Genomic DNA, 24,010 nt, shown 5'->3' on the forward strand with positions numbered 1-24,010 from the left:
AAACCTTTCACTCATCAGTTTGATCTGAAACTCTGTCAATGTCTGCCTTGAATCCCTCCCTCTGACCCTCCAGGCAGAAAGCCATGAGAGCCAGAGGTCATCTGGATAGCTCTATTCCAGAACAGCCAAGTTTTTTTGCTATCAATACAACCCCCTCACCATCACACTAATTATAAACACCCTAGTTTCCTTCCCTCTCATGGAACAAGCACAGTCGGTTCTCAAGTCTGTAAAGGGGGATTATCTGGGTTGTGACTCACTGTGCTGCAGAAACAGAGGTCCCTGATTAGGTGCTGCGGGATCCATCTCAGGTAATACATGCAATGGTACTTGCATATATTTTAGTTCTACAGACTTACTCCTTGGGACAGATCTAGTTGTGTAGTTTGGATGGTCCACAGCTGTGTCACTGATCCTTTTTTTTTGTTTTGTTTTCCTTTATGTTCTCCTTGTATGCTATTTTATTCTAAGTAACATACATTCTATTATCTATGTTTCTGTTTTTTTGTAAGTCACTTCTTGCTTTCATTCTATCAATGAGGAAGAGCTTCCCAATATAGGCTGTGTGTGCAAACTAGTTAAATATTGTATGTTTACATGTTTTCTATAAAATAATATTGCATCTTTCAGCCTTATGCAGTGTAATTTGCAATAATTTTTTGTTTTATTCCACTTTTAGCTCCAGTCTCCAAGCCAACTCTTTCTGTTGTCAGTGGACCACCAGAGGTGGTCTTAGGGAAGCCTCTACGGTTAATCTGCCATTCAGTGACGGGAACACCGCCAATAACATTCACATTTTACAAAGGAAATGAAGTTAAGAAAACAGTAATTAATGACACATATGCTACATTCTTGGATGAAAATATTAGACAAAACGACAGAAGAGGATACAAATGTGATGCTAGTAATAATCACTCCAGTGGTATAAAAACTAGTAATACTCTAAACATCACAGTAATAGGTAAGTCTGTTTAATTATTCTTCTTCTTGTCTAATGTCATATTTTGATTTTTGAAACTGTAACAGCAAATAATGGACTAAACAAAATGGATGTGAAATGTTTACAAATTTTTGCTCACTTGAATTAAGAATAATTTGAGATCTGTATCACAGACTATTTGTCACTAAAGTAAAAATCCTGATAGGAATATGAATTGCTAACTATAATTGCGTTTATTCTGATGTTAAAAACAGATCTGACTTCAAATCTTACAGAAGCTGTTTTAGTAAAATTAATGATTAAAAATTTCAGGACCAGATCCATTTTCTTCATGTCTGGCTTTTCATAGGACAAGATTAAATGTATGCATAATGATATTGGAGTTAGTTTATGATTTTACTCACTAAAATAATTGAGCTAGCGAGATTCCTGGTAAAAGATGTAAATCTGCACTTTTAATAATGCCTCTAAATACCTCTGTTATTAGTTGCAGTTTTCAGAGGCACCAAGCATATGTTGAGCACCAAAAGCTGCAGTTGTGAAGTAGCTCTGAAAGTCAGTCTATTACTGTGCTTTAGTAGCAACTAGGAGTTACTGTATATGAGCAAAGTCTCTGATCTACAAATAAGTGTGAAGTAGAAAGGGAAAATTCCTCTGCGCATGAGGGAAGATGGTAGTTGAAGCTTTAAAAAGAAGATGAATTGGAAGTCAACAGAAGAAAGTGTGGTATCTGATACACTCTGTGAATCTTAGCAGTACTCCAAGAAGGGAAATGCAAGTAAACAGACAGTGATTTGCAAATGTGCTATTGGCAAATATGAAGAGAAACCAGAGCAAACAATGGTTCTGTAGTAGGCCATGTAAGACTGCTGTCAGGACTGATAACTCTCAAAACATGTGTGGTTGTCCCTGTCATTACATGTGTAAGGGAGCATCTTATCTTGGTAGGATTTTTTTAACCACTATACTGTGTTTCTGTAGATTTGTGTGGTGCACTCAGAGCAGATGGTAGTGAGGCTTCATATGACAGTTCCTGGTTTAGATCCTAGTGGTTCAAAGGTTTGGCTCAAGAAAATTCTATCACTAATTTAGATATGTTCTGTCCCTATCACAAGCAGTTCCCTGTGTGCCCAAAGAACTTATTTGTTAACAATAGGTTTTGCTATAGGCCTTAAGGAAGTTTCTTGGATATCCTGTACCCAAGATATGGATTGTAACTTGAATTTAACTTGAAAATCTAAGATAAATGGTTGTAGAGAACAGAGTAGCTGTTTGAGGAGGCATACTGGAGCCTCCTGCCCTAGATGAAGGCCCCTAGCAGTTGCAGGCTTCATGTTGACAGACACTGTCTTGTTGGGGTTCATCTTTAATAGTGAATGTGGTAAGCAGAAATAATAGTCTCCTACTCAAGTAGAAATAAAGCACTGATTGTGGCTGCTGCTCCTGAAGGACCTGAGAATATTCTTAATCTACAGAAATCACCAACTAATTGTTGGTATTGACCGTTTTTTAAAGGAAATAATAGTTTGCCTGTAACATCTACAAAATATTTGTCTGCTCAGTAGTGTCACCTCTATCTTACTTGGTTCAGAGTTGGTCAGTTTTGTCAGTCTGATGTTGTAAAAAAATTTTACTGTTTTGGTAGTGGTTTGTCAATATGTGGTGAAAGATAAGTAGAGCTATGTATCCTATGAATGTTGTTGGTACCTATGTCGATGTCATTTGACCAGATAGTAACAGCATGCAGCTAGTAGAAAAAAATAGAGCTCCTTGGGACTATAAGTAAAGGAACTGGTGATGTTGGACCCACTTTTAGAGCCATTTTAACCCATATCATTGGATCCTTGCTACTTTTCATGAATGTATCAGCAGTATTTTAGATTTACCTAGCCTGATTACAGCAAAGTAGTCCAAGACCAGAGGAGAAGTCTATTCTTGGCCTATTGAAAAGAAGAGGGAATCTTTCTCTACTGAGGAGTTTACAGGTCTGTGTCCTGGTTTGAACCTAAATTGTGTTGATTTTAATAAGGTAAACTTGTGGTTCACAGGCTGGTTACTCTCTGAGCTTTGACACTGAGTTGTATATGACTAGAACAGATACTTTCAGAATTGTTGCATTTCTTCTGAGTCAGCTGGATTGTTGCACAGTTGAAGGACATGCTCTATACTCTCTTGAGACCCCAAACAGGTTTTAGAATACAGTATTTGCATTTGCCTAGACTTCAGAAGTAGGACTGCACCTTAAGTTCATCAGTTCTACCAGGACATGCTTTGCTAGCACTAGAGAGAAGGTGAATGAAGAGATTTATCCAGTTAGATTTAAAGTCAAGGTAATTTGAAATAACGAATAACAAATAAACAAATACAAAGGATAATTTTAGCCCACTAACAAGTGGGTATTTCTTTGCTGGAACTAGTGTTTCCCAGCTGTTAGAGCAGTGGTTCAGGATATATTGTGACACTGTTTGGAAGTTTTGACTAGAAAGTCACGTTTCAGAGCATGGTGAGCCAATATTCTGCAGTCCACTACTCCTGAGGTGGTGGCTTTGAATTCTCTGTGTTTTGTCCTTTCTGTCTGTACCAGACCTGAAAAAAGACTCATGTTTTATAGAGTGATCCTCTCTATTATGGGATCAGCCATAGTAACCTACATCTTTTATCTGTTTCCTGCTTCCTATCTAATACAAATACAGCTTTTATGACTAGCATCTTCATATCAGGTTTGATTTCCTCCTTCTGCTTCTGTACCAGTGTTGCCTTAATGACTCCTCCTTTACATCTGCTTTGTGTTATCCATGACCTTGCCCAAATACATTTATAATATTTCCAGAGAAATTTTGTTTAGTGATTTTAGCAAAACAGATGCTTCATATCCCAAACAGTTTTTGAAACTACTAACATTCTACATGCCTTGCATCACAGAATGTATGTACACTTTCCCCCCATGTGATTTTAAGTGCTGATGCTCACTAGGTCTGTGTACGCTAACATACTTAATTTGTAAAACAGCAAACTTAGAAACTGTATTTTGGCTATGCATATTCTTACAACTTGTTCAAATGCAAACTAATTTCTCTCACTGTGTTTGCTATATTCTGTATGTATCTATATATATTCTGTATTTGGAACTTGCTTATGCCTTTGAAGAACTTGATCCATTATCTGCTGATATTCACTATTGTATATTAAGTGTTACAAAAAAGATATAACGCAGCCTAAAATAGCATAACTCTACATAACTGTGGAGGCATAGTTACATAAATTGAACTATAATTATTTACACTGTTGAACTGCTGAGTGTATTATTTCTAAAAATTAAATAATTTGTAGGTTGGGGCCTGAGGGGCATCCAAAGGCATTGAGGAAAAGAGGCTGACTGACTTCTGTGGAATGGATATAGTTTCCTTCTGTGTCTGCTTTGCTTCTTTATAGTGCCCTCTCTATTTCTGGGTGTATAAAAATATTTACTAGAGGATGCTGTCTGGCAGAGAGTGTTCAGAAGGATTAATACTGTGCATTCAATTTCTGTTTAACTAAGCATTAAAGCAAGTATTTCTGCAATACAATATTTTATCATCAAAGTTATTTCTAATAGTGCTAATATTTATTTTCTGTGTGCCTTCCTCTGTAGTACCAATCAGGAATGCCAGCTTGGGCAGTATTCCATATGGAGAAGTGGAAGATGGCAGTGAGATTGCTTTTCTTTGCTCTGTGAAAGAAGGATCTTGGCCAATCCACTTCAAGATTTTTAGAAAAACTGATCATGAAGTTCTTCTATTTGAAACAAGTGAAAATTCAGACAGACTCATGTGGCGCAAAGCAACAATGAACAGACAGGACACGGGGACATATTACTGCATGGCTTCTAATCGAGCTAATGTGGATGTGAAAAGCCATCCAATAACCATCAGTGGTAAGCTGACTTTTATGATATGCTGCATACTACGTCATCCTGACAGGTGAGGTCATGTTATCTGGGATGTTACTAAGTATAACTCCCTTACTTGTTTTTCTTCCACCATTGTCAGAAGTTAAACAGAATGATCCATTTATAAACAGAGATTGTCTAACTTACATAAAAAAGTTGAAGGAATGCTCAAAAGCCAAAAGAGCCAGATGCAAGCTAAAAGCAACCTGTTGTTGTACTAAGTTTTCAGTCACAAAGGAGAGGCTCACTAGTGAACTTTGCATGCAGGTCTCCTTAAAGTTCTTCCCCAGAGTGTACAATGGCCAATCTGTAGTAAAATGAAAGGTCAGGAACTGCAGAAGTTGCTAATGATGACCTGACACTGTACATACTCTCAAACATGTCTTTCTTATTTCCAGTCATCTTAGCGGCTTGGAAGAAAGGAGTCATTGCTGCATTTGTCCTAATACCTATTGCAGGAGCAGTAACTCTCACTTTATGGTGGTTTTTGTGTAAGAAGAAAAAGGGTAATGAACAGTTCCCTTCTATTTGTTTGGTGACAAATGTATTACAGTTAAACTTATATTTGTTTCAGGAGAAAGGCTTGTGGGGGTGAGGCTTCAGGTGATGACTAAATAGAAATTTAAAAAACCTAAAAATCTATTTAAAAATGCCAGGTGGCCCAAATTAAGCTGTGAGTGTACCAAAGCTTTCCAAGTATATTGGGCAGAATGGGAGCATCTAACTAATGGTGCAGGGAAGGCATTAGTGAAGCATAGGCCAGAGTTGCACTGTTCTGATGCAGTCCTAGGTCTGGAATTCAGTCCTGTGCAATGTAGAGGCAGACAGGGTCTGAGGAGTTTTTTGATCCCTTCTAGAGCTATGACAACTTGATCTAGGGTCCCAACTCAGGTATAATTGATGTGTTTCTCTAGTCCTCATGAAACAAATTTAAGATTATTAGTTTGTGGGGTTGTTTTTTATTTCCCACACTGTAATACAATTTCACTTAGGGATTTATCTTGTATTGTTAAAGTATTCTTTCAGAAAGTAAGTAAATCTTGTTTATCATGTGATATGCAGTACATTGAAAAGTATTTGGGAAAATTCTGGAGTATCTGGATGCCCTGGACTGCTTAAACTGGCCAGGCTAAAGTCTGGGGTTTGGGAACTTAGGTTGTCTGTGAAAGAAACATTTAAGGGACCTGGATGATAAACAGGATGTAAGACACTAGGTAATTAATTTTGTGATAGCCAAGAGAAATTATTCTGACTTGGGTAGATAACCACTATATTTTTGTTTTGAGTTTTACTTTTAAATGCTTTTACTTGTGCAATCTGTTAATAGATGCTTTTATTTTTCTCTGTCAAGCTAAAGGACCATCCATGGAGATGTCTGGGTAAGACGGCTTGCTTTATGGTAATGGTGAAATATTTCTGTTTAAAGGTGTCCTGGTTTTGGCTGGGATAGAGTTAATTTTCTTCTTAGTAGCTGGTACAGTGCTGTGTTTTGAATTTAGTGTGAGAATAATGTTGATAACACACTGATGTTTTTGTTGTTGCTAAATAGCACTTACCCTAAGTTAAGGATTTTTTCTCTTTCCCATGCTCTGCCACCAAGCAGGTGCACAAGAAGCTGGGAGGCTGCCTAGGCGGGAGAGCTAGCCAAACTTGAACTAGCCAAAGGCATATTCTATACCATAGAATGTCATGCCCAGTATATAAACTGGAGGGAGTGGGCTGGGAGGGGCAAATTACTGCTCAGACATTAGTCAGTGGGTGGTGAGCAATTGCATTGTGCACCACTTCTCTTTTCTTGGGTTTTATTCTTCTCTTTTTGTTATATCCCTTTTTGTTACTATTTTTATTATTATTATATTTTATTATTATTGTTATTATTATATTTTGGTTTATGTTAGTTATTAAACTGTTCTTGTCTCATCCTGTGATTTTTACTTTTTTTTCCAATTCTCCCCATCCTACTGGGAGGGGGAGGAGTGAACAAGCAGCTGAATGGTGCTTAGTTACTGGCTGAGATTAAACCATGACAGTCCTTTTTGACGCCCAATGTGAGGCTTGAAGGGTTGAGATAATGACAGATCTGATCAGAGTGTATTAAACCAAATTTGTTATAAGTATTCATTGTATTGGTTTAGTAGTCACTGGTCACAACATTGATTCGTTTCCTCTCAAAGTTGATGTGGCTGTTTTTAAAGATGCATTATGTAATACCTTACTTGCAGTATACACTCTCTGTTGTGCTGTTCATCATCCGTGGGAACTGGGCTAAAGTTACCATGTTGTTGTTCTTTGCAACACTGGTTTATAATATGATAGAATTGCTCATCATAAAAATAACCTGGTATTTGTATTCAGCATTGCTGTCACCTCTGTACTTTGGGAGCCATCTATTGGAAACTATTAATAAGTACACCTTTTGCCTTTTCTTGGAAAGCCAACCAATAGAGGAAACATCTTTCCACATCTTCCCCTTCTCTGCCAGGCTAATTACAGTAGTGTTTGGAAATTTTGAATATCCTTGGGATGTTGAAACCAGCGCGATCCTATTGCTAGTAACCCTGAATGTGGTTCAAGTCCTGTTTAGGGTTAAACAACTATTTCAGAATGCCACCCAGAGATCAGACCCTACGATATGTATTGCAGCTACTCAGACCTTGGCGACAGGTACTGCGGCTACTCAAACCCTGGCGACAGGCACTACAGCTACTCAGACCCCAGTGACAGGCACCATGGCTACTCAAACCCTGGCGACAGGTGATATAGCTGAACTGGAGAATCAACCTGTGTCAGTATCAGTCGCCCCTATACAGAAGAAGAGATATAAAAAATCAGTTCACGTAGCAAGGGATGAAGATGAACCAGGGTCATCACGAGAACAGGAGGAAGAGGCAGAGCCAGAGGTAATCACCCGATCCCTATCCTTGAGTGAGCTGCGAGATATGTGAGAAGATTTCAGCCATCGTCCAGGTGAGCACATTATTACTTGGCTGCTCCGATGCTGGGATAACAGGGCCAGTAGCTTAGAATCAGAGGGTAAGGAAGCCAAGCAGTTGTGATCCCTGTTTAGGAAAGGGGGGTATTGACAAAGCAATTGGAAAAAAGACACAAGCCCTCAGTCACTGGAGGCAACTTGTGTCAGGCATGAGGGAAAGATAACCCTTCAAGGAAGATGTATGTCAACCAGGCAGGTGGACCACGATGGAGAGAGGTATCCAATACTTTAGGGAATTAACCATGCGGGAGATGGTTTATTATGCCCCAGACAATGCATGGTCACCCACAGCTCCAAATGAAGTCCAATGCAAACAACTCACGTGGTAGAAGTTTGTACAGAGTGCACCACTGTCACATGCCAATGCATTGGCAGTAATGGACTGGAAAGATGAAGAGGCGCTGACACTAGATGATGTGGCTCACCAACTCCAGCGATACAAAGAAAATCTCTCTTCTTCCCTCATCATGGCTGTAGAGGAACTGTCCAGAGAGTTCTAGCAATTCAAAGAGGATATGTCCTGCTCCTCACCTGTACAGACCAGTATCTCATCTATTAAGACTAAGTGTGCCCTTACACAAGAGAAAGAATGTAGAAGGTATACACCACAGGATACCCCATGGTTTTACTTGCAGGATCATGGAGAGGACATGAGGAAGTGGGATGGAAAACCTACCTCAATCCTAGATAGACGGTTATGTGAATTAAGTGAATTGCAAGGAAGAACAATCACAAATGGGATTTTAAATGAGGCCCTGAGCAACAACAAGCTTTTGAACAAATTAAACAGGAGATTGTTCACGCAGTAGCCCTTGGGCTGGTCTGGGCAGGACAAGATGTTAAAATTGTGCTGTACACTACAGCTGGGGAGAATGGCCCTACCTGGAGTCTTTGGCAGAAAGCACCTGGCAAGACCTGAGGTTTTGGAGTCAGGGATATCAAGTATCTGAAGCCCACTGTACTCCAACTGAAAAGGAGAAATTAGCAGCATATGAAGGAGCTTGAGCTGCTTCAGAAGTGGTTGGTACTGAAACACAGCTCCTATTAACACCCTGACTGCCAGTGCTGGGCTGGATGTTCAAAGGGAAGGTCCCTTCTACACATCACACAACTGATGCCACGTGGAGTAAGTGGGTCACATTGGTCACACAATGGACTTGAATAGGAAACCCCAGTCAAACTAGCCAAAGGGCTATTCCACACCATAGAACATCATGCTCAGTGTATTGATTGGGGGGAGATGGCTGGGAGGGGCAGATTGCTGCTTGGGCATCAGTCAGCGGGTGGTGAGCAATTGTATTGTGCATCATTTCTCTTTTCTTGGGTTTTATTTCTCTCTCTTTTTATTATATTCCTTTTCATTACTATTATTTATTATTGTTATTATTATATTTTATTTTAGTTATTAAACGGTTCTTGTCTCAAACTGCAAATTGTTTTGGTTTGTTTTGTTTCAATTCTCCTCCCCCTCCCAGTGGGATGGGGAGTGACTGTGTGGTGCTTAGTTGTTGGCTGGCGTCAAACCACAACAAAAAGGCTGGGGGCTTTCCACCATATGAATATAGTTTATTATGGCACACACCTGCAAACAATAGATGGTTGTGCTTTATGTACCACTTGCTAACACAACAACGGGATGAGGAAATACTCTAAAAATAGGAAAAAAAGGCCAGCTAAAAGAAACAGAAGAATGTCAGACCTGCATTTGAATGCATTCAGGTATGGAATTAAAAATACGGAGGTCTTGAAGAAGAGTAATGTAAGAGGGAACATGTTTGTCCTTAAAGTTTGTTTGTACTTCTCTGAAAGACAAAGGCAATTTTTTTATTAGCTTCAATAGTTAAGAATGTGTAGTAGGCATAGACAATGGCTGATTTTTGCATATCATGTTGTTTTATTGACTGGTTTTGGATAATTACATCAATTTTTATTGGTTTGCTTTTCAGTTCTGCCTTGGCTACAAACCTGACCAGTGAAAAACTGACAAGACAGCACAATGATGGAGACTACTATTCAGGTAGGATATTTTTCTCTAAAACTATTAGCGAGTTGGCTTAATTAAAGATTTATTTAAAGTTTTACACTTACATGGTTGTTGTTTGGATAGGGCCCAGTGTTTTGAGAATACAGAGGAATACCAGTAACTTTCTTCCAAGTATTTTCTATCGTTCTGTCTTTGTACAATTTTTTATGAGCACGTCTTATACAAAGATTTCTTTATAAGTCTGCTCAGACACCTCTACCAGGCAATCAGTTAACAATATTACAGATGAAGAAATCATGGTAAAAGCAAATTACTTTCTGGTTTTGACAGTTTTGACACAGCTGAAAGAAAACTATTTCAGAGAGGAAAATTGAGTTGTGGCCCATGGTCCTGTGATGTGGCCACAGTATAATGATGTTAACTTACCATGTCAAGTGGGCACTTTTAATTCCAGGATCTCAGTGCACTTTACAAAGATATGTTGTTTAGAGCACCTGATATAAACAAAGTTACCCCTTGGATGTATTTTAGCTGATCATTTAAAAAGCCACATTCTTCCCACCTGTGTTATATGAATGTCTTAGGTGTGAATCTAAAAGCTGAATTTCTCATATGTAAATTAACATAATGACAATAGGAGTTGCAGCTGTGTAACTCATTTATTTGATTTGCTATAGTTATTTTGTCAGCTCAACTTTTGCTTTAATATTTTAGGATCAAGTTACATTGAAGATAGTGAAAATCACATGAAATCAACAGATGAGAGTAAAGGTAAGGTCATACTTGACCAATAGATTTTTAAATTACTTCATGATTGAAAGTTCTGATGTCTTCTAATGGTAGCAATCAGGATTTGATAGGTCCAGTCCCTTACTTTTTCTCTTTATTAGTTGAAAAGACTCTCTTCTTTGCTGAGTTTAGTTCTTTTTCCTTATGTGCAAAATGACAATGATAGAACCCATTTACTAACTGAATTATGAAGTATAATTGTGCTGGATTCCAGGACATCTAATGAAGTATGGTGTAAAAATACAACTTAGAGTAAAAATTTTAAGTTCTTTAAAACAGTTACTCAGAAATTTTAAAAAATAGTTTTTTCTAAGATTTCTGCTTCTTTTACTTCTCTGTCCTTTCATTTCTGTGGATATTGAAATATTTAAGCATTAAACCTAAAAATAATCTGCTATGAAATCTGAATAAAATAACCTGCCAAATACCTTGAGACACCATGTGAGATATATATATTAATTAAAACATGTCAAGTACTGCATCATCTAGCACACTGTATTCTTCAAGACTGGTATTTCAAGATAATTAGTCAAAGAATAATACTTAAAGATGTGGGTATTGCCATCTGAAATCATACTTTGTCCCATATATTTTTGTTTTATATTGATGTGAAAGTATTCTCATGGGTTAGATGGAATTTCTGATGGCTTATAGTACATTTTGACTTGTTTGTCTACTGAACCGTGGGTTGAAAGATAGTTGGAAAGGCATCTAGTGTAACTAAGGATCAAAGTTAAGCTAGAATTAAACTAGAGCTTGGAACTAGACTCCTGTGTAAGCCTATATCCAACATAGGTGGCAGGAATTTCTAATCGATATTTCTTTGATGCAATTCTGAATGTGTGGGGCAGCACTGTACCACTAAACTGAGAGACGGGTGTTGCACTAAATTAATTTCACAGGAACACTTGGAAACAACCTTTGGAAACTAGCTCAATGACTCCTGTTTTTTCCATTGTATCCTACCTGTTTCAGATGAAATGGGATGTGGTCTAATGATCTGCATGTGTGTCAGAAATAAATGGGTTCAATCCTTACCTACTGTGGATCAGGCAGCTTCATTAGAACCAACTAGGCTATTGCAGATCTCTCTACCAGGTGTGAAAAGCAAGTCTATTATTCATATACCTCTAAAAGTAACAGTATCTGTTCTGCATTTGTGTGACAATAGCTTTTACTTCAGCAAGCAAAAGAAAGGACCTTATATTGGTGCATGGAAATTATTGCATTGTGGTCTGAAAAAGTGAAATTAGAACTAGAGAGACATTCACATGCAGAACAAACATACAGACAGCAGAAACATAAGGCTGTATTGATCAATTCCTATTGTTGGAAGCTTGTAATTTAAACTTTGTTATGAACTAACATGACACCTTAAACACTGGTTTTGTTTTGTTGAGTTTTATTTCTTGTTCCTCTCACCAATGCTATTGGAAGTGTTCCCCAAAACTTTGCTGTTCTAATCATTAGATCTTTCTCTAATTTCTGTTCTGAAAACTCCACAAGCAGTTCTGCAGGATTCAAGTCTGGATGACTGTTGTGGTTCCTTCCAACTTTTACAGAATCTAGTAGAAAACCATCTCCACTCTAAGGAAAAGACAAAGTAGAAAACAACAGCTGTTTCTTGTGTCTGCTGTATCCAGGTAGCCAGTACTTGGGACCCAGTAGTCTTAGTAAATCAGGAGTCTAATCATTGTCAGGCTTTCTGTGGGTGTTGTGTCAGAGAAGCATTTTGAGGAGGAAGATGGGTTGCCATTGTTGATGTTCTATGGAGAGCTTGGAGGGCAATATAGGAGAAAAGTGCTGTAATTGCTTATTGGCAAAGCAGAAATTGAGAGTAAGAGCAGTGATGAGGGAGGCTATGAAAGACTTAGAGAAAGCTTTAAATGTGAGGAAAGTGAAGAATGGAAAGTGTCCTGCCATAGCAGCCATAGAAAAGGAGGAAAAAGTATTAGCAGGGAGAGAAATAGAAGAAGGAGCTAGAGCAGGAATATGGAAGAATCTCAGATAATTCCCTGCTTCGTTTTTGTTGTGCACTTTTGAAGGTGTTAAATTGGAGTTTTAGGCATAATTGGTACATTCCACAGTTTCAGAAATCTGGCCTGAGTTTGGTCTACTGCCTTTCAGATTGGGATGGCCCTTAGGAATGGGTTGGCCTTACAACTCTTAACAGAGTAACTCACATCTGCCATAAGTAGGGCCTGATCCTGCACCTATCAAAGTCATTGAGGACTTGTCCATTAATTTCAGTGGCAGCAGGATCAGGCCCACAGCTCAAATGAAGCATGCAGTTCTACAAAGAAACATCTTCTTGATATTTTTGGGGCAGGACCTGACCTTGACAGTGCTGAGGTGGAGTACACTGAAGTTGAAGTATCAACGCTTGATCCTCACAGAGGTAATAAACTGTCTGGCCTCTATGGTTATGTTTTGGGAGCAACTCTGGGCATGTTGCTACTCCCTTACACTGGTCTGATATTGGCATCTGTGAATGTAGGATAAGGTTATGTTTTGTGTGCATGACAATTTGATGCCACTAGCACTCCTGCCATGATGCTGTGTCAACCATGCTGTTGTTCATTGCAGCCATTCTTCCCCTGGGATCCTCTTGTGCACTTGCCCTTCCCATCCACATGAGGTCTGTGCAGAGCAGGGCTCCCAGCTGGAGCTGTGACTCTGAGCAGAAGGCAACCTGCTGTGAGTCTTCATGTTACAGAACATGAAGATTCACTCCAAATTCACTGAGAGCCATGTGAGGTTAGCCACAAGGTAGGATAATGGAGAGAACAGAAAGCAGTGGAATTTTCTCCTTCATAAAGGAACTTGTTGGAGGGTCAAAGTTGTAATTCAGTTGGGATAGAGAAGGAAGAAAGACCAGCATAGATATAGTCTCACAATCTAGAGAGGCCTGGAGACCACCCTGGATTTTGTGGCACATTAAACAGAGAAATTATAATATTGATACCCAGATAACTTTAGTCTCCTACTTGTAGTTCTGTGGTAACAGTAACCAGGCCTCATAGCATGAGGTTAAGGTATGTGTCTCTGCAAACTTGAAGGAGAAATATCCACTGAAATTTATTCTCAACACCCAAATGCACACTTCAATCATTCTGTGTCTTCTGGAAAACTGTGTTATTGTTATGCCCATGTGTTGAAAGTTGTTAAATCTTTAAGGAATGTACAAAAAGTTTCAAGTAGCTAAGAGTGAATAAAACCCATGAGACACTTTCATGCAATGATCTAGCTTCTTTGCTTGAGCTGAATGAGAAGCAGACTGAGCAAGAAATGGGTAAATTTGCTTTTTCCTGGTAGGAAGAACCACTAGCTCACTTCAGAGACCAAAGACATGATTGTTCAGTTAGTAATACAGAAGTTTGGGCAAAAGTGCTCACTCTTCAAGCTTGGCAGCAAAGCTCTCCTAGAACAGCCGGTCCTCCTATTCTTTCTCTGTTTTCACTTTCTGTATAATTCATCACAAAGTTTTCCCTGTGTTCTAAGCATGCTATTTATCTACCTCTGCTAAATTCTTCACTGAGATACCCTACTTGTTGTACTTTTTTTTGGAATAGGACTAACACTTAATTGTTCCAACTGTTTCTGAGCGTGCATTACACAATACAATGGTGTAGAATGGTAAAATATGCTAGTGCATGAATCTTTAAATTAAAAGTCCTAATAAATGCAAGATCAGCTTCTCTAAAAATCACCTTTTCATCCCATTCTTGATATATAACACTATTCCAGTATACCAGACTGAGTAATAAGATACTATCTATGCTAGGTAGACTGAACCCCATTAAACTGCAAAATAATGTTTAATAGATAGTGTGTAAATGAAATCAGATTATTTTAACTGAATGCTGTCTCATGTTACAGACCTATGTATGACATACAGAACATTAATTGATTCTGTAAGACTGAAGAGTGCTTCAGGTATATTGAGATATGATACCTCCCTAATCCAATTGTTTTGTTGCACCCGGGACACAAGTGAATGCTTAGCAAATGCATACTTTCGTTACGTAAATGGCAACTGCACTGCAAGTATTTAATGTGTTAATATTTCAGAGCATCTTGAGGTTGCTGCTTAAATGGAATGAGTTGTATGAAACCAAGTTGCGAGATTAATTCAGCTCTGCACTGCCTATCACAATGAGAACAGGATGAGATTTATTATTGGGAAAAGCAAAGCAAAGCCAAGTTTCTTTATATATCCTTGTAATAATCATGTACACCCACAAAAATAAGTCAACCATAGGACTGCCTCTGACACTTCTGCTGCATTGTTGTTATTGTACAAGTTTTGTTTCAGATCATAATATTCTTACATGGCTGTCTGTGGGTTATGACCAGTCCTTCTTAGGGAACAGACCTTTCAGATTTATCACTCAGCTCCAAATCTTATTGCACCTCTTCTGATTCCATGTATTTTCTGAATGAAGACAAAGTATATCACTCTTACCTTTTCTCTGGGCATGCATGTAGAGTCTGATTCCTTCTGCCTTTTGAGGAACTCCAGATTTCTTTGATCTCTCAGGACTAACTTCAAATTAATCTATCTTCTCAGTCATTTGCCCCTCCTGCCACTGTTGTCAATGTCAATTCTAGTGTTCATCTCAGGAGCAGGATAATCTGATTTTGTGTAGTGTGAAAGACTACTGCAATAAATGCTGCAGTACCTAAGCTATAACAGTAGCCTTTATGTCACTTTTGGGAATCAGAAAAAATTGAATGCCACCTCAAAACTAGTTTACATAATTGTAGAAGGACGTATATCTTGTCTTTGACAATAAAGAACTACTTACATTTGAAAACAGTGAATTCAACCCTGTTTTTCCAACCCTGTCTGTACTAGCTGGTCATTTCCGAAATACTTTTTAACACAGTATAATGGCAAATAGGCTAGTGCATCAAGAACTTTATACGTACTATGCTTCTGTATGAGAAGAAAAAGCAGCATTCAGTACAAAGTTACTGATAGTGAGTGGTAAGCTTGCAAGAACCAAAGTGCTTTATTTTAAAACTTCCATGTGGGAATAATTTGATACTACTTTTTGAAGTAGGGGTGAAGAGTCTAGACAAATATGAGGTAGAGCTGGGGCTACACAGTCCAGCTCTTATTTGGGGTAGTTGTAGTGGAATGTTAATTTGATATTTAAAGATGTGGTATTATTAAATTGAATACTTAGAGAGATTAGATGCTTGGCAAAAATGTAGTGTTTATCTTTTCTGAAGATTGGTTGTGCAAAAAGATGGCAAAGTGATTTAGACCTTTTATTGTTAATCTGAGCAAAAACAAAGGCCAGTGCTAAAGTAAGATCAGGAAATATCCCTAAAGTGAGAAGGGAGAAACCACTAATCATGGCTGAGTAAGAACATGTTCCTTCTTTTACTTTTATAGCTGGTTAGTTATCTGTAGGGTGGCAACATGATAAAGTCAGTGGGAACAAAATGTCAAATCATCCAAGTAATTTCTCCTAGCACATTTTTTCAGTGCTGAGATGGCTTTTGGAAGATTGACAAAGAAAATAACATGGGCAATGGCATTATATCGCAATTTAATGAAATGGGTCTGAAAAAAAAAAAAAAGCAAGCTAAGGAAATGCTTCTCACCAAGTCTTTCCACATAGTCAACAGAAGTAGATTTAGGACCGTAATCTACTAAAAAAAAAAAAAAAAAAAAAAAGTGTTCCAAATGAAATGAACTATCTCTCATTAAAATTCTGAGAAAATTACTTCTGACTTCACTGGAAATTGAATTGATTATTTAAGCAATAGTCCATAAGCATATGAAATTCACTTCAAGATCTTCAGACTATTTTGCAAAGAAAGTTCATGCCAAAACTGCAAGTTTGAAAGCTGTGATTATGCACTCGGTGAAGTATAACTCCTACTATCGTTGAAATTAATAGCAGCTTTGCAACTCAATTCTGATGTGCTAGTTCCCTACATTTAAAAGATGCTTAACAGAATTAAAAAAAAAAAAGAAATTAGGTTCAGGAAATTAGAATGTGATGCCAGAAACACTTAAGTTCTTCAGAGCGATGCAGAACAGTAACAGTCCTGACTCTGAGTCTGGCCGCAGATCAATATGTCTGAATTCTTTAAATATTTTTTTTCTATAGCTAAAGTACAAGACTGTATCCAGTAATGTGAATTTTCTTTCCAATTTCTTGCAGAGAAGGAACAACCATTTTCTTTTTTTTTTTTAAAAATAGGAAAATCTAACTTCTTGGTTTATTGAAGATCCATAGAAATTGGAGGTGATAGAATTCTGAGGTTTTCTAAGAGACTTAGTTTAATTTAAATGAATTAATGTTTCTGAAACGCTTTGAGTCCCTTGAACAGAAATCTCCTAGACCCTGTCTGCATAGGCCTTTATACAACTTAAAGAAAGTGGCTTTAAATGCACAGAGTTCTGGAGCACTTTGCTCTACTGTAGTTCCCAGGGATTCTTAATCCACAACTGTGCAAGAAATCAAGGAAATTGTTCTCATCTCCTACTAGCCAGAGCTGTGTTTACACTGACCATAGAGAAACTGAGTTCTTGCTATTTTCGGATCTTTAGACAAGGCTCTGCCCCTTCCTTACTGAGGTAAATGCCTGTAGTTTGATAGCAAAGCTCTGTGAATAAGTTTTCACAGATGTCAGCAAAAAAGGAAGAGCTTTTTGTTTTCCATCTCACACAAGAGCAGAGGTTTACAGGAACTTATTTGTAAACCTAAGGGTCTGAAAGGTATGTGTCTAAGACTAACATTTGTGTTCTTGGAGGCACAAATCTCTGTCTGCTTTTTCTCCTTACTTTCTATCTTTTCACAAGCCTTCTGTGCTGCTATGTGCACCTAATCTCAGTGCACTAATGGAAGAGTCCACCACGCTGAGGAACTGAGAGAAGACCTTTCCCAGATAGCACCTAAATAGAAGCAGTTCAGTGTGAAATCTGCAAATATTCCTCTGAGACATTTCACAAAGAACAGCAAATTAGATTATTTTTGTGCTCATAAGATTTAATCAGGCTAGTTGCCAAAAGGGAGTGTAGTTAGTCTTCCAAATGATAGATCTCCTTAGGTCTAGGATGCTTAAATTCTTAGAACAAATTGAAGAAGCACTTCAAAGTGATCCAGAGAAGCTCTTCTCTAGTGGTAGATGTCTTTGTAAAATTAAAGCAGTATCAGTTTAAGTTGAGAAGATTATTGGAATGTTAAAGTCAAATTTAGAAAGGGAAGCCTATTTTCATCATCGTTTTTATATAGAGGGAGAGACATCTCCCTCTCAGAACTTTACAGCTTTTGGGGGGGGGGGGGTGTGCAGTTGCTTTTTCATATAGACTCCACAGGCTCATTGCTACTTATGTAACTACTTCCTCCGAAAATAAAACAGTGTATTCTACTTGTTTAAGGAGCTTTTCATAAGGCAAACAAACAAACAAAAAAAAAGAAAATAAATTGATTCTGTGCCAATACATTTTCCAGCTCCTGTGCAGAAGGGGACTGAAACAGTTTATAGTGAAATCAGAAAAGCTAATAATGGTAAGTAAGCTAGTGAAAAAATAAACACATAAAGGAAACATTTGTATAGATATTAGGAATAAATTTGTGACTGAATAGTTTAGAAGATAAATGCCATAAAAAAAGATCCAAGTCACATAAAAGCATACCAAAGGGCAGCTATGAAATCACAGTTGTTGATAAATTGTACACCTTCATGCTTTCTCATAAATCAATTACATTTAATGCTGTCTGATTAATATTTCTAGCATCTACTTCATCAGCCCATTTGCACTCTATTTGCTAAGTAGTTTGACATCTGAATCTGGAGCTGAACTTGCCCTGGTAGGGATTAGGATGCTATGTTGTGTTATCTCAAACTACTCATGAACAGCACTCTTCCTCTTTGAGCGTGTTTGCTATATGTTATAAAATATTTCACTGGTTTTGGATGTAACGCCAGCAAATATCTATAAAGTCTCCAACAACAAACTCTAAAAACCTTTAAAGCAATATGATCATTTCAGTACGGTGGGTTGTTTCTTTAAAGAACAGTCAAAAATTGCCTCAGGTTGTATGTGTCAGCCATCTCTGGTGTCACAGACTTCTGTATGCAGGCATTAGCAGCTTACTGGCCATTACTGTGTATAAATGTTCTGGCAGTAATGAGTTCAGAAACAGTAGGTTAAAAGTTTTTCTTCATAGTTTATCAAAGATTAAATCAAAAAGGTTTTCCTTTCCTCTCTTTGTGTTGGGAAGTCTAGATTTGTAAATATTAGGGCTCTAAACTGTTCAGGTTTTGACCCCATCCATGTTACCAACTGGGCTTGTTGTGTGCCATATTTAATTTTTGATCATTGTGTTTTAATTTGCTATTTTTTTATTTTATAAAGGATTTTCCACCTGCTCTGACACAGTATTTTGTTTCTAGAGAATCTTCCATGTGAAGGTCTCCAAGTACTTTAGAAAACATTACTTAATTTTCCCTTGTGAGGACTTATAAGGCAATTTTAATCTCCATTTTACAGCTGAATAAACAGCGAGATTAGCTCATTTGTTTAAGGCAATGTGTTTAGAGAGGCACAACTCTGGGAACAGAATTTCAGAACCCTGACTCCTGGCTTGGTGCTGAGCCTGTCTGTTGCACCCATTTTTCACAGCGTTGCAGTGAAAAGCAGAATATCCCTTATGCTAAAGAACAGGACTAGGCACTTCATGTAGGATTAACTGGCAGCATCATGAGAAAAAAACAGCTCATTTTAGGGCTGAACCGAAATGGTACTACTAATGTTCTGAAATGTTTTCCGGTAAGTGTGAACTGGAGCTGTAACAAGCTGCAGAAGATGACTGTATAGTCCCTTGCTCGCTTTCTGCCAAGGTGTGAACCTGATTATGACACCTTTCACCATTCCTATTTTTGATATAATCGAAAGTGTTATATACTAGAAGGATGTTTTGTGAGTTGTAGTGTAAACTCAAGGTTGGTACAGCAGACCTGTAATTCAATGCACTTATAAGACTGTACTTGCCATAAAGTGGGAACTGCAATAAAATGAGATATGATTGAAAGACAGAGCTGAATTAGCCAGATGATATGCAAAAGCCCCTTAATCTTGCAGTCCACCTGCTCTTTTATGTGTAACATTCTCCAGTTTCAGTTATTCTTGGAAACATAGTAGCAGTGCATTGTTTTAATCACCTCTGTTTTTCCTGACTGATACACAGGAAAAGTGTTTCAAATAGATAAGCAGTACATCACATAGCTATGCAGTTGTTTTGGATAGCTGCATTACAGTCTATTTAAATGTAACATTTACTTTGGTTTTTGATAGGCTGTGTGATTGCAAGATGGCAAAGTATAAATGCAGTGGAGAACCCCTAGGAAAGAGATCTATCTTCTTAAGTACTTTAATACATATTAATATAAGTATATTAAAGCCAATTGTGAGAGATGTTGAACATTACTAGTGGGTACAGAAGTTGTTTTACCATTATGATCTTCACCATGTTTGAATATTCTTTGAGATTTTTGAGCAAATGCCCAAGAGTTAATGGTTCAGACAAATGTGTTTTCTGGGGAAATTACATTAATTTCCAGCTACACAGTTTGACAGATTTAATACCTAAGACCTATGTAACACTTTATTATTATTTGTTTGTAGGTAACTATTGTGGTTTGCATTTGTTTAATTGGAATTGAGTGCTTCATAAGCAATTTTTTCTTTTCAAAGAGTTGTCTGTGCATTCCAGAAATTGTGTCCACTAGAGAGGAAGCTGAAGAGCTGTCAGTAGTTGTTATGTCTGATGCAATTGTTTGTGACTGAGCTAAAATATTTTTCCTCTTCATTTTCCTGATGGTTCTCACTGTCTCCAGTAAGGCAGATGCTGTGTCTGTAACCAACTTCTCCTGTATTTTGAGTTCTACAGCTATTGCTTGTCCTTATTCCAAATCATGAATCCATAGTGCAAATAATGGTCTGACCTTTCCCAAGCCCAGGCCTTTGGCAGTGTGCTGAGAATCTGCCATTATTCCTTTTCATTTCATTTTCCTGGTATTGGATATTTTATCTCCTGTTACTATCATGATACTGTTATTATCATTTTATCACACTATGGTAGGACTTCCCATCCTATCTACTGTACTGCTTTCTTTTTTTTTTTTTTATGAGTACCAGGCATAAAGAGGTGTTACATTAAAGGTAGAAACAAACTGTCAAACGCACATTTAAAATCCCAGAAAACCTGCATGTGGTTAACTACAGTTAACCCATTAACAGTAGGAAAAACAGGTCATTTGTGAAATTCAAGTCTAGTCAGGTGTATTTTGATTGAAAGTCAAATAATAGTACTGTAGATAGAGAATGTTAGTCTCTAGTTAAATGTTAGATTTCCTCTAATATAATGAAAGGTTTAAGGAGGATGCTGATCACTAGCATTGTCTCTGGAAATAACTCAAAGATGAAGTTGTCCTTGCATTTTTATTGAAAGGTTAGTTTAATTCAGAGAAAGAAGATTTAGTGTTCAGGAAGCTCGCCCAGGTATTGATTTAAAACCTTTCCTAGAGCAATAGGCTGTTATTTTAATATTTTACATAAAATACCTAAAGCTTCAAGCCTCAACTTTAAATCAAACCTTGCATCCAAATGGCAATTTGGGGAATAGTCACAATACCAGTCAGGTGAATAATACTTTTGTCTAAAAGTCCTTCACACCTATCAGGATGAACTAATTTCATTAAAATACTGCTTTCTCTGGTTGGTCTATGAAAATGGCAAAGTATATTGGGAGTCAGGAATATCCATCCCAGCCCCAGAGCTGTTGCTTTTTGTTTGAAAAGAACTGAGACAGTCTGAAACTTAAGAAAAACAGGCAATTGTCTAAATCAACAGACTGCCAAGAATGATGAAATGACTGTGGCCCTGCTGCCTACTTTGCCTGTGCTGGAGTCGCAGCAGGCTAGGCTGGCAGCTGATGCTCTTGCTGAGGGAGGGTCAGGATGTGTCAGATACTAAGTTCAGCTGGGTGGTGGAGGCTCTTTTAGATACGTGATTTACTTCCATCACACCTTTCGTCTTCCCAAGAGGCAGTAGGGGCAGGAAGTCCAAGCATCTCCATGGTCCTTTAGCTCAGCTCTACCCTTTCCCTCAACACTGATCCCAGTTTTTGGGGTAGCACAGTTCTGTTCCTTTGATGAAAAGACTAGTGCCAACTCCAGTTCACAGATTTCCATACATTTTTACAGGGCACTTCATGTGGAAGACAATGTATTAGTACTTTCTTGCTCCTTAGTGAACTCTGCCTTTGCTCTGTATCAGATCTAAAGCTCACAGAAGCCAGTGATAGGCTTTGCACTGATCTTGATGTGTGCTGAATTGAACTCCTACTGGCTTACTGCAAGATAGCTATTCCTAATCTTTTATTAGGAGAATGGAAATCTAGTGAACAAAATGCAGAGCAAGGCTTTATGCTGCTAAGTCTGGAAAAAAGAATTGGTCATTTGAAAGCAATGGCAGTGGCGAGACAGGAAATTCTAAGAATCCTATTGCAACCAACAATGTACTACGGAAAAATAAATATATCCCAGTGGAAAGAGGCATGAGAAATCCCCACTGCATTCAGTGGTTTGGAACAAACTATTAGAAATCAGTTCTAGCAATCAGGAAATCTGCTCAAATACTTTCCTGCTACTGAGCCTCAGGCTTAACACCTCTGTACTTAGCCAGAATTTCCCACTGAATGCCTTTTCCATCACAGAGAAAACTCACAGGGTCTGGGCATTCGTTATGTTATTCAAAACTCAGCCCTTATGAGCACGTGCTAGTTGCATGCAGTCCGAAATCATACAAATAACCTGTCCTTTTGCCAAAATAAAAATTCTTTGGATCTTTAGGTTTCAAGACATATTCTAGACCAAAGCCTGGATATGTGAGACACTGATTCCAGATTCAAATGCTTACAATAGCTGCAGCCAAAAATTAGGCAAAACCAGGTTGTTTCAGTAAGGCACAAATATGCAGGGAGCTTCTGACCTTGCTTGAACCTAAAATGCAAAGCTGAATTGCATGCATGCCCCTGTGTAAGATCGGTTCCCAAGCTGCCTGCCAAGATTCTCTGTTAGAAGCCAGTGCTCCAATAAAAGCCTTGGCAGAGTGTAGTATGTGTCTGCAGTTCAGCATCTTCAGTTGATAATCTAGCATTTCAGCTTTCACCAGTGCTGGAGATGGGTTTGAGATGGATTATGAATTGAAACTGTTTAGGTATACAGTCACTTCTCCATAACCTCTAGCAACAAGAAAGGACAGAGCAAGTGGGGATGACAGTGTCTTAAATTCCTGCCATTAATGCATTCCTTTGTAAAAACGTGTTCTTTGAATTTAAAACCCAAACAACTAAAGGCAGCAGCAAGAGTTTAAATCCATCAGAAATCCATAAAAACACCTACATTTATTAGGCCTGTGAATCTTTTAGAAATCGCTAGCACCAGACCTTCAGCAATGATTCCTTACACAAAATATGCAGCTTCTTGTTTGCTCTGCTATGGAAGCTTGACCAATTTTTTTGTATATGACTAGAATGCAGCATATCTCATTTCCCTGTTTTTGTTAGTAAGGGAAAGCCAGATGTCATTTGAAAATCTCTCTGTTCTCTTTCATCACAGTGAAATCCATGTGTTTCAAGTAAGAAAAACTTCATATTTTTAACAGGAATGAAATAAAATGGGTTGTGAAAAGATAGACGTAGCCAAGAATCAGAAAAAGCACCATATCAATGTGCTTTCATTAGAGGCTACATGCTGGCTCACTTGATTGGTACCTTTTAGAAATGATACAGCCTTCCAGCAGCACTTTCAAAGGACACGGATTGTGACATTCTCCTGGTAGAGATAGATACTTATCTAGAAAGTCACACTATTTTGAATCTGGGTGACAGATAACAAGGAGGCGGGATATCTGTTACTGTGACCTAGTAGCTTTAGTGTAGCAGACATCTCATTGTTTTAAGTTTGGAATTTATACAAATTTCTCATTTCCTCCTTCCTGTAAGCACAATACATTGTGACAGAGGACTAAACTACAGCTCATTAATACCTCACTTCATAAACCTTACATATACTTCTGTCCACTTAAAGCTTTGATGTAGCACTGGGTCAGCAGTGTTTTTGTTCACTTCTGTCAGCTTTCAGTACACAAATAGCTTTTACGTGTTTCCCATATAACTTTTTATTTTGTTTCTTATCAAACTGGCTAAACGTATAGGGATCAACCTTGCCAAACACTGAGATCAATTTTATGCTGAAATTACGTTATACACTGGTATAAGGTGCTGTAGTCACCTCAGTTTTTAATCCTTTTCCTAGGCTGAAAGTTCTGGGTAGAACTGTCCTGGA

General features: G+C 38.0%; 1 protein-coding gene across 6 annotated transcripts in view; it reads left to right on the top strand.

Annotated features, from left to right (window-relative positions):
- Nucleotides 1–24,010, top strand: part of PECAM1 (platelet and endothelial cell adhesion molecule 1) — a 37,062-nt gene that overhangs the window by 5,187 nt on the left and 7,865 nt on the right. For 2 of the 6 annotated variants that reach the window (XM_033002401.2, XM_033002402.2), the window contains exons 7-14: nt 680–961; nt 4,572–4,853; nt 5,267–5,374; nt 6,220–6,247; nt 9,807–9,877; nt 10,559–10,615; nt 12,963–13,031; nt 18,109–18,165. In XM_033002401.2, the coding sequence (XP_032858292.1) occupies nt 680–961; nt 4,572–4,853; nt 5,267–5,374; nt 6,220–6,247; nt 9,807–9,877; nt 10,559–10,615; nt 12,963–13,031; nt 18,109–18,165 (954 nt within the window). The remainder of the gene's footprint in view (nt 1–679; nt 962–4,571; nt 4,854–5,266; nt 5,375–6,219; nt 6,248–9,806; nt 9,878–10,558; nt 10,616–12,962; nt 13,032–18,108; nt 18,166–24,010) is intronic. The other 4 variants (XM_033002403.2, XM_033002404.2, XM_033002405.2 and 1 more) reach the window with 2 other exon arrangements.

The sequence above is a fragment of the Tyto alba genome, unplaced genomic scaffold, assembly GCF_018691265.1.
Source record: "Tyto alba isolate M040663 unplaced genomic scaffold, T.alba_DEE_v4.0 Super-Scaffold_39, whole genome shotgun sequence".
NCBI classification, from domain to species: domain Eukaryota; kingdom Metazoa; phylum Chordata; class Aves; order Strigiformes; family Tytonidae; genus Tyto; species Tyto alba.